At 40.4% G+C, this 11,999-nt stretch overlaps 1 protein-coding gene across 1 annotated transcript; it reads left to right on the forward strand.

Moving 5' to 3' along the window:
* Positions 1 to 4,385: 4,385 nt before the first annotated feature.
* On the forward strand, positions 4,386 to 11,726 carry ART4 (ADP-ribosyltransferase 4 (inactive) (Dombrock blood group)). Its single transcript, XM_049782901.1, has 3 exons — positions 4,386 to 4,421; positions 4,509 to 5,211; positions 11,632 to 11,726. Exons 1-3 carry the CDS (start codon positions 4,386 to 4,388, stop codon positions 11,724 to 11,726), a joined length of 834 nt encoding a protein of 277 aa, XP_049638858.1.
* Positions 11,727 to 11,999: the final 273 nt, after the last annotated feature.

Raw genomic sequence — 11,999 nt, forward strand, 5'->3', positions numbered from 1 at the left:
AACCTCTATGGAAAGCGATATGGAGATTCCTCCAAAAACTGGAAATTGAGCTCCCATACAATCCAGCTATATCACTCCTAGGGATATACCCTAGGAACACAAAAATACAATACAAAAATCCCTTCCTCACACCTATATTCATTGCAGCACTATTTACAATAGCCAGATTCTGGCAACCAAGATTCCCTTCAATTGATGAATGGCTAAAGAAACTGTGGTACATATACACAGTGGAATATTATGCAGCCGTCAGGAGAGATGAAGTCATGAAATTTTCCTATACATGAATGTACATGGTGAGTGAAATAAGTCAGAGGGAGAGAGATAGATGCAGAATAGTCTCATTCATCTATGGGTTTTAAGAAAAATGAAAGGGGCCGGTGAGGTGGCACTAGAGGTAAGGTATCTGCCTTGCAAACACTAGCCAAGGAAAGATAGCGACCGCAGTTCGATCCCCTGGTGTCCCATATGGTCCCCCCAAGCCAGGGGCAATTTCTGAGCAAGTAGCCAGGAGTAACCCCTGAGCATCAAATGGGTGTGACCCAAAAAACCAAAAAAAAAAAGAAAAAGAAAAAGAAAAATGAAAGATATTTTTGCAATAATTCTCAGAGACAAAAGAGATGAGGGCTGGAAAGTCCAGCTCACGACATGAAGCTCACCACAAAGAGTGATGAGTGCTATTAGAGAAATGACTACATTGAGAACTATCCTAACAATGTGAATGAATGAGGGAAGTAGAAGGCCTGTCTCGAGTACAGGTGGGGCTGTAGTGGGGAGGAGGGAGATTTGGGATATTGGTGGTGGGAATGTTGCACTGGGGAAGGGGGGTGTTCTTTACATGACTGAAATCATACAACTACAATCATATTTGTAATCACGATGTTTAAATAAAGATAAAAATGATTTATAAAAAGAGAAAGACTAGGGATAACATAAAATATAACTGGGAATTAAATCATGGTCAGTCATATGTAAGTCAGGATTCCAATCAATTGTACTATTGGTTGGTTTCAACAGATGTCTTTTAAAAGATCTTTAGTTTTATGGGCATATTGAAATAAAAATATATATCACACTAAAAAATAGATAAATAAGCCAGCTCTCTGAGCTGATGGCAAAAATTAAACCACTTGCACACTCGGATTCTATGCCTAGGCCTTCATATGGTCACTTGGACACCTCCAAGAGTGACTCCCGAGCACAGAACAAGGAGTTATCCCTGAGCACAGTTAGGTCATGGCCCAAACCACATCCCTTCAAAAACAACAAAAATAAAAGGTCCTCTGAGGGGCTGAAACTAAAGGAAGGATGTTGGAGGTGGGAAAGGCAGTGGGGGATGCTAAGGAGTCTGCTGTGTTAAGGGAACTGACCTCAGCAGTTACTGCAGCTGGAAATCAGCCCCCACTCTTAAAAGCCACTTAAGTGACTTTTAAAGGTCCTTAAAAGTCACATTCCAGAAGTTCTCAAATTTATCTGGCCAACTATATTCTGAATGAAGAAAATTTGAATCACTCAATGCTGTCCTTCTTTAAATAAATAGACAGAAAAGCAATCCAGTTGCTCCTGAGGTTACTTCTGCCCCAGCATCCTCCAGCACTCCCACTTTGGAAAGCACCCCTTCTGTTCTGGAAAGAAGCTCTGCGGAGATGGCCTGATGTCTGCTTCAGGAAAAGCATGAATGAGTTCCACCTAACAGGTGTCCTTTCTAAGGCCATGGGAAAGTGACAAAGAGAGCAACCTTATGACAGTAGATTTTATGACAGCAAAAGACTTTTGGACACCCCTTCTGGGCCTATCAGCAGCACCAGATGAGGCTGGTCTAGCCCCAACTTGAGGTGACATTATCCCAAGCCAATAAGATTCTTCACCAGGGAGCCTGGAGCTGCAGATAATGTCCCTGGCTCCCACACAGTGCCCTGCGCACTTTTCCTGCCTGCTGAGAAAATAAAGCCTCAGCTGTCCATCTATCCTGAACCTCCTCACAAGGCCTTTGGAATTCCCCGTGTGAGGACTTGATAGAGAGCCTTTTATTGGAACTGGCATTGGGTTCCTGTTGGAACTCCCTCATTGGACCTGCAAGTCTGCCATTCCAGAGATTGCATCTTTGCAAGGCAGTGGGAGTTACCGTGTCCCAAATGCCCACAGAAAAAGCTGCTGGTGTTGGTTGGCCAACAGGAGTCTTTGTGGGATGTGAGTGAAGATTCCTGCTGAGACGCTGAGAGAGAAACTCCCTGGACTCCCAGATCCTGGTGCACCATGAGGCAGTCAGAGCTAAGAGTCTTTGGCCCCCTATGCTGTCTTCTGACCAAGGGAGGAAGACAGCATCCTTGTCTGAAGACCTGGCTCCTTCCTCTCCTGCTTCTCTCCAGCCTACAGGAGCCCACAGTGAGTGCCTACGGGGGCTAGCGCTGAGGAGAAAAATTGTGTGTGATCGAGGGTCCTATACCATGTTACCCCTTTCAGATGAACTTTAGGTCCGTGTACTTTACAGTTAGCCAATAATGCTAGCAAATAATTTGATAAAACCATCTCAAAGTGTTTTTTGTTCCAACAAAACTGCCTTTTAGAGCAGTTGGCTGGATGCTAGTGGAAACTGGAAGGAAAGGTGGGCTGGGAAGAAGCAGAACAGTCTGCTGCACAGTGGGAGCCCCTGGAACTTTAGCTGTGGGAGTGGTGGGGACTGAGTACATAGAAGGTAGAATCAATAATAATATTCACTTTGTGCCACTCTTGGTATTGTCTGATTGCTTGTTTGGGCAGGCAGTGCTCAGGGTTTTTTCTTAGCTCTTCACTCAGGAGTTACTCTCAGCAGTGCTAAAGTGACCTATAGGATGCCAGATATTGAACCTGGGTCAGCTGCATGCAAGGCAAGTATGGCGACATGCCATACTATCACTCTGGCCTCCACTTTGTGTGGATTTTACCATCTATACATATGACATTATGGAAGCTAGAGAAGCACAATATTATTTTGACTTTCCCTGAAATTGAAATGAAACCATTATAACTATTGGAAAAATAATGTAATATTCTCAAGTCTAGTTGACTCTTAGATTCATATCATATGAATCAGCTCAAAAGTATTGTTATGGAAGTTGATAAAAATAGCATTGTGGTGACAGGCATAGAGTGGTATTTTGAGTTTAGGGCCACACCCAGCAGTGCTCAGGAGCTATTCCTGGCTTTCCACTAAGAGATCAGTCCTGGCAGTTTCAGAAGACCATATGAAGTACCAGGATCAAAGTCAGGGTGGCCACAGCAAGGCAAACACTATATATGCTGAACTATTACTCAAGCTTCAAAATTCTATTTCGTTTTTAATGAAAATTCCTTAAAACACTTGTGAGAGGGCCAAGGAAATGGTTTGGCAGGATGGCACACATGTCCTGAGCACTGTTCTTGGGGTCTCCATCACTAATGAATGTCTCCATTCCCAAAAATAACCATGAGATGTACAGGAGGTCAGTGAAGAGAACATAAGTATAATTTAACCTTAAGACAACTATAAAATCTTGCTTTTTGCTGCAACTTAGAGAGTTGAAGGAGTTCATGTTAAGCAAAATAAGCCAGAGGGCGAAGGATAAAATATCAAATGGTTATTCACATGTGGTTCTAAAGAAGCAAAACAAGGGAATAGGAAATATCTTGACAAAAATCATTTGGACTTTGAATACAGAAATGATATGGTTTGGGAGCCGTGAGGGTGGCTAAAAGTGACATTGGAACAATGGCAGAGGTTATGGGACACTTTGGTACTGGTGGAGGGTAGTATTTATGTTCTCAAAAAGGCATCAATATTAACACTATCTAATCATGTTGCTTCAATTTCAATGAAAAAAGTTTTAACTAATTTTCTAATTTCTTTTTTTTTTGGGGGGGGTCACACCTGGCAGTGCTCAGGGATTACTCCTGGCTCTGTGTTCAGAAGTCGCTCCTGGCAGGCTCAAGGGACCATATGGGATGGCAGGAATTGAACTGAGGTCTGTCAGGGTTGGCTGCATGCAAGGCAAGCACCCTACCGCTATGCTATTGCTCCGGCCCCTTAATTAATTTTTTAATGTTCTTTAAAATACTCAAAACCCACTATTTTTCTTTTATTTTGCTTGGTTTGGGGTCATACCCAACTGTGCTTAGGGTGTACTCCTGGTAAGCTGGAGTTCTGGGGAATGAATCCAAGTAGGCTGTGATACAAGGCAAGCATCCATCTCATTGTACTATCTCTCTAGTCCCTCTAAACCACTGTTACTTGAGGTGATACAAAATGGATTACTTCCTCCATACAGTTCTGATTTCAAACTTTGAATTGTATTGATCAGGTAAAATGTGCTCCATTTTTCACCCAAGTCACTGATGCAGAAGAGAGCAGAGCAATATGATAAGCCCACATGAGACTTGTGCGAACAAATGTTGACTTTGTCAAGGTAATTTGACTAGGCAGAGTAGAGATTTCTGCCACCACCTTCACCATAAGACTTGAACAATTAATACATCCTTTTTTTCTCTCTTAGATTGCTGTCAGCATTAACTTGACACCTAAATCTTTTGATGATCAGTATCAAGGCTGTAGTCAGCAGATCATGAAGGAGTTAAATGAAGGAGATTATTTCACTAAAGAATTAGAAGTCAATAAGAATTACTCCAAGATCTGGCAGAATGCACACTTAAAATGGCTGAACCAACAAAAGAATCTCCCCCAAAATATGACTGACACACATGCTGTGGCCATCTTGGTTTATATCCTGAACAACAACATCCACTCTGACTTCTCCAGAGCCATGGCCAGTTTAGGTACCTCTACAGCGCAGTATCATCATGACTTCCACTTCAAATACCTTCACTACTACCTGACCTCAGCAATCCAACTGCTAAGGGAAGACTTGCTCAGCCATAATAAATATCATTGTTATGAGTTGCATTATGAGTCAAAGGATGTGTCCTTGAAAGTACCCATTGGTACCATAATTCGGTTTGGCCAATTCCTTTCCACCTCCCTCCTCAGAAATAAGACGCAGAACTCAAAAAACAAAACTTTCTTTACCATTTCAACCTGCCTCGGTATACCTGTTGACTACTTCTCTCTTAAGAAGGAAGTCCTGATACCTCCCTATGAATTGTTTGAAGTGGTCAATATAAGCTCGCTCCCAAGAGGAAATTGGGTACAATTGCAGTCCATTGGAAACTTCAGCACATACAACTGCCAGCTGCTGAAAGGTAAGAATGTTCAGTTCGATTGATGCTATCCTTTTGGGATCACAGACCAGTACTCTTTGCTTGTTTGTTTGTTTGTTTTGGTATCTCACCCAAGTAACCGTGATGTGAAGGGACCAAAGAGATAGTACGGTGGGATGGATGATTGCCTTGCACATAGTGCTCAGGGGGTACTTTGGCTCTGTACTCAGGAATCACTTCTGGCAGGCTCAGGAGACTATAGCAAATGCCAGGGATCAGCCATGTATACAAGACAAGTACCCTACCTGGCATAGTACCTCTCCAGTTCAGACCAGTATTCTTTTATAAAAGTTTTTCCTGAGTGGGCTTGGGAAGAAAAGACCAAAACCATGATCTTTGGGAATGGTGAAACTGAATGATTGAGAAAATCTGCTTGTTTTTTTTTTCTTCTCAATTATCTCTAGGAAACTGTTTCTACACTAGTGCCAAGAGTGGGGGATTCTAGACAGAGAACAAACCTGAACTTAAAAAGAGAGTACATAAACTATAACATTCTATGCTGCAAAGTACAGCTCTGTTCTGGTGCTTGTCTTGCATGCTGCCAACCCTGATTTTATTATCCTTGGAACCACTAAGTCAGTGCTTCTCAATTATTTTCTGCCATGCCCTTCTAGGAAGAAGGAAACATTTTTCACGCCCCCCACGCGACTGTAGATAGTATCTTTATTATAAAAAAAAACTTTAACGTGTAAAACAAAAATATATAAAATAATTTGAGCTGATTTTTAATCAGAGGTGATGTCTGGATTAATAGCTACAATGAGCACATTTTGCAATGCCTAGCTTTTCGAAGCAAGGTTTGAAGCAGGACACAGCAACTCTCAGTTCCAGAGACATACAAAGACATAAATACAGGGCTTAGCTTGTTATTACGGTGCTTGTCAAGGTCAAACGCACCCCCCTTTATAGACCCTCGTGCCCCCCCCTGGGGGGCACACCTTACTATTTGAGAAGCACTGAACTAAGCCAAGTATGATTCCCCAAGCATCACCAGAAGACCTCCTGAACACAACCAGGAATGGCTTCTGAGCACCACCAGGAGTATGAGCCCTTAGCACAGAGTCAAGAATAGGCCCTGAGCACCACTTGGTAAGCCTCCCCCATCACCAAAGAAAAAGAAACCACAGCATTTTCATCTTCTCCTTCCAAAATATTTTCTTATTTTTATCATGATAAGGAATGCATAGATAAGGAAGGAAGGGAGCAAAGAATTTTCATTCGCTTTATCTGTTAACATCAACTATGTTCTGGTAGAAGGCCTGGGTGACAAAATTTTTAAAATACAATTATTCTGGGAGGACTTTTACTCTGAGAAATGGACATAGGAACAGATGTCTACACATAAAAATCCTAAATTATTTGTCAGAGGATGAAGCAATGCTTGAAGCAGGGAACCATAGATACTGTTCAGAGAAAGTGAGGCATTTTCACAGGAAAGGATCACATGGGTTTTGAAGAGGGGATTGTCCATGGAAGAGAGAAAAGGCCATCGCAAGTATAAAATAGAAAATGATATATCATATAGACTTCAAAAAAACTAGTATCTTTGAGAAATATCCAAATTTATGAGTGGCTAGAATGTAAGATGTACAGGACCTTAGGAAGAGATTGAGAAGAGAAAGGGTGTGAAGACTGATGGAACCAAACAGTGAAAACTCTTGGATCTCATGCCAAGGACTTCAAACTTTATATTATAGAAAGTGAGAAGTCCTTAGAATTTTTTAAGGAGTAGATGGCCAAAGTAATAGTACAGTGGGTAGGGCATTTACCTTTCATGCAACCAATCTACGTCTGATCCCTGACACCACATATGGTCCCCCAAGAACTCAGTGATTCTTGAGTGCAGAGCCAGAAGTAACCCCTGAGCATCATTGGGTATGACCTAAAAAACAATTAAGCAAAAAGTTAAGGAATGGAGCATCATTAGACCAATATTTTAGCAAAAGCTCTGATAATTAAAATGGAGTTAAAGTAGAAAAGATTAAACATATCCAATTAAAACACATATACATGCAAATGTTCTCCTTTAGGAAACCACATATCTGAATACATCTTAACCTTGGATGTCACCAGACATAGCATTTCACAGAATAGTCATTCTATAGCAAATAAGGTGCCCTAGTACAGTTGGAAGAAAATCAAGCCTTGTGTGTATATTCTATATATGATAATATATAATAATTATATATGTATATATTACATAGATCATATTATGTGCACATATATTCACTCACCCCCACAGCTAACAGCAGTCCAGCCCAGTAGCTACCTTCAAAATCACTTCAAGTCAGTCTCCACTCCAACTTAACTGCTTTTATTGATCATTGACCTCAATATTCCCACATTTCAAGGTTTTAGTGCTACAAAAAATCTCCAAATTGGCATCCGCAGTGAGATCTGGAGTCTGTTCACTCTGGCTGTCTATCACAGATCTGGAGTGTAGAAACCTATCAAAAGTGTCTCCTTCCTCCTCTCCTTAGCCTGCAACAGACAGCACTATGGGGGGGGGGGGGGGAATAGTATCTTTGTTATAGATTCAGGAAATTAGTGTACCGTATTTGCCGGCATATAAGACGAGATGACCCCCTAATTTTGCAGTTAAAACATAGGTTTAGGCCTATATTCGCTGTATCAGACAGAACGTTCCTGTGCTGCATGTGTTCCTGTGCTCATGTACCACAGTGAGCCAATCACAACAAGTAAACTGTTATAGACTTCCTCTCTGACTCTGGCCAATCTGCGCAGGCTTTTGACAGTGTAGATTCGGGTACAGAACATTGTCTAATTTGCATGCATAAAAAGCCTGCTTGGATTGGCTTAGAAAGGTGGTCCTAGCAGCCTTGCAGTGATTGGTGCAGGATCGAGTTGGAAATTTCTTTTTTGTGGCAATATTCAGACAATTTTCGTTTAGCGGCATATTGAAACATTTTTCAGGATATACTCGGGGTATAAGACGACCCCAGATTTTCAGTTGACTTTTTTTTTGTTTCAAAAGTCGTCCTATACGCCAGAAAATACGGTATTTGCAAACAAAAAAAAAACAAAAAAAAAAAAAACAAAAAAAAGAACTAGGATAGAGTTTGAATATAACTGAGATTTGTTTTAAATAATATCTTTATTTAAACACCATGATTACAAAAATGATTGTAATTGGGTTTCAGTCATAAAAAGAACACCCCCCCATTCACCAGTGCAACATTCCCACCTCCAATGTCCCCCCCATCTTCTTCCTCACCCACCCTAACTGAGATTTTTTGATCATTCGAGAACATTTGTGATCAGGTGTCAAGAATTCTTTTGAAATATGCCTGAACAGGGCACTGTTTGGTATAAAATACCAGTGTTTTGTTCTTATGAATTTAATATATTTTCCTATTAAGTTCATAAGTCTTGTAATTTGTGTTAAGTGAAAAAATAGTGGAACATTTAGGTCAAGAAGAAACTAATGGAAGGGCATGGATAATAGAAATGATTACTCATATTCTTCCATTCTATAACTGTTTAAGAAAATGTTTTAGGATCCCCACAACCCCATACCAAATAAATGATCTCCACTATTTTCTGGTGAAACGATTTCAATACAACTCCAACTTGGCTTTTTATCAAAGCTTAGCAGGGATATTGTAAGAGTCTGGAAGTGCAGTTTGTCTTAACTGGATATTTGAAGCCACAAACACTACTTAAAGGACTTCATAAACTTCTATGTTCTATAAACTCTTAAAGGTAAGAAATAGAGTATACAAGATATTGAAGAAGTTAGCATAAAATCTAAGCTGTATGACCCATATTCACCCTTTCCATTTATTTTTAAATTGGACCTATTTGCTGTAACTGAAGTATATAAATTCTGAGTTCCCAGAAACCCATTCCCTTCAAAGGGCCAAGAAATTAATTTAGGGTCTGCAGAGACAGAATAGTGGGCAGAGCACTTGCCTTGCATGTGATTTACCAGATTCTATCCCCACCATGCCACCGGATCTCTCATACATCTCCAAGAATGATCCTTGAGTATAAGCCAGGAATAAATTCAGCAAAAGCTAGTGTGATGCAACCCCATAAAAAAAAAAAAGTCAAATTGGGAGAAAATTTGCAAAGAAAAAATTTAGGCAAGTTTTGCCTTCTAATTCTTCTTTTGCTCCTTATGAGAGTTGGTTACCACAGTAATGGATGTTGGAAAAGTCAAAATGTGTTCATTATTTGCCCTTAAATGTGGCTTTTGTTCAACAAAGTAACTGGTGCCAAAAATCTGTATACTCGAAAGAACGTGCTCTGTTCTTATCACTGGATTCACAAAGGAGCTTATTTGTTCAAATCTTTCACATAAGCAAAATTGTTCACCATGTTTCTAAAAAATATATATAGTCAGTTATTTATGGAAAGCCAAATTTTGCATGTTAACCTAACAGTTACCAACAGTGACAATGTGAGCAAAAGGCTTGCTTACTCTTCCTTTGCCTCTGTTTGTTTGTTAATTTTTAAAATGTATGTATATATATATGTACATATATATATAGTAAAATGGCATTTTTTTTGAAGGGAGTGGGTCTTAGGCCACCACCCACCCTTGCTAAGGGGTTGCCCCTTGGCCCTACAGTCAGGGATCACTCCTGGCAGTACTAGAAGACCATATGTGCTGCTGAGGAAAAAAAATCTGCTTGATACTATTCTAATGAAAATAAAATGAATTCATGTAAAAGCTCTTGAAATAATATATAATCTATGGGAAAGCCCTCAAAACTTGTTAGCTACTATCCCTATTATTATATTCTGAACATCCTATTTTATGTTCTTTTTCACTATTAACTTCAGTGCTCTTCAATAATTTGCCCCTCTTCGTTATATTATTTATCTTGAAGTAGAGCTTCTACCAGATGCTTAGATAAAAGACTGAGATGAAAGATGAAAGAATGAATCTGAGACTGTCTGGCATGGTGACTTTAGAGCCAGTGCTCACATCACTGAGATGTGATAGCTGAGAAATATTTGACACATTTCTTCCAACCTCTGTCTCATTGATTTTTGTTTTGTTTTGTTTTGGGGGGCCACACCCTGCCACACTCAGGGGTTATTCCAGGCTCTGCACTCAGAAATTGTTCCTGGCTCAGGGGACCATATGGGATGTGGGGATTGAACCTGCATCCATTCTGGATGAAAGGCAAGTGCCAAAAAAAAAAAAAAAAAAAAAAGAAAGGCAAGTGCCCTACCACTTTGCTGCCGCTCCAGCCTTGTCTCATTGATTTTAAAATGAATATAATAATAATTAATAAATACTTTATAGGCTTGTTTGATGATTACATCATTTTGATCAGAAACACTTAAAACATTTTCTAGCACAGAATAATAAAGTATTTCATCAATGTCAGCTTTCAAAATGGTGGTGAAATCATTGAATAAAATGGGCTAGTGGTGATGAGGATGATGCTCATGAGCGGGAAATTTTTACCACCAATTAGTTGGGTAACCAACAATAAATCTCTTAACTTCTTGAGTGCCTATTTCATTATCTGCAAGTAAGAAAGCTGAGTTCTTAAGTTAGAAAAAAATCTAAGAATGTGTAGCTGCCTTCAAATATTCTATTAGAAAAGTTTAAGTTTAAATGTGAGTCTAGAAGAGCTGGAGAGATGGTATAGTGGATAGGATGTTTGTCTTGCATGCAGTCAATTCATGTTATATCCCCAGTATTCCATATGGTCCCCTAAGCACTACCAGAAATAATTCCTGAACATCACCAGGCTTGGCCCAAAGGAAGGGAGGAGGGGAAAGTGTAGGAACTTCAGATAAGCACATGCTTTTAATGCTAGAGCACTACCTGGTTTCCCCACGAAAGCACTGCCTGGAGATGCCCAGATGACCCCTGAACAAGGTCAGTGGTACATAGTAAGTACAGTGGGTAGGGTGTTTGTTTTGTACACAGCTGGCTCAGGTTTGATCCTGGGCATCCCATATAGTCCCCAAACCCTGCCAGGTGTGATTCCTGAGTGAGTCAGAAGTAACCCCTTAGTATGACTGGATGTGACCAAAAGAAAAAATATATATTAAACAGTCAGGAGGAAGCCCTGAGCACTGCCAGGTGTGGAAAAGGCAAAAACAATAAAGCTAGTCTGCAAAGAAATGAGGACATTTCAAAAAACAATATCCTTTTCTTCTTCTTCTTTTTCTTTTTTTGTTTTTGTTTTTGTTTTTGTTTCTGGACCACACCTGGTGATGCATAGCGCTCCTGACTATGCACTCAGAAATACCTCCTGGCTTAGGGGACCATATAGGACGCCGGAGGATCGAACCGCAATCCATCCTAGGTTAACACTTGCAGTGCAGATGCCCTACCGCTTGTGCCGCTACTCTGGCCCCACAAAATCCTTTTCTACCTAAAACAGTTTTGTTTTCTGTTTTCTTTTTTAACAGCTTCCAGCACAGAGTGTCTCCCTGTTCCTGTCACCATTGCATCACTGTCATTCTTGAGCATCATCCTCATCTCTTTCAAAAACGGAATATTGTAAAGGAATATTGTGCTTTTTGTTTGTTTGGTTTTGTTTTGTTTTGTTTTGTTTTGGGGGTCACACCTGGCCACACTCAGGTGTTCCTCCTGGCTCTGCACTCAGACGTTGCTCCTGGCAGGCTCGGGGGACCATATGGGATGCCTGAAATAGACCCGGGTTCATCCTGTGTTGGCCACGCTCAAGGCAAAAACCCTACCTCTGTGCTATCGCTCTGGCCCCAGAGGATTGTGCTTTTGTTTTTTCTGTGCCTTATTCTAGAAAGAGAATCTGGGT

This window comes from Suncus etruscus, chromosome 11 (genome assembly GCF_024139225.1).
Source record: "Suncus etruscus isolate mSunEtr1 chromosome 11, mSunEtr1.pri.cur, whole genome shotgun sequence".
Lineage (NCBI taxonomy): Eukaryota > Metazoa > Chordata > Mammalia > Eulipotyphla > Soricidae > Suncus > Suncus etruscus.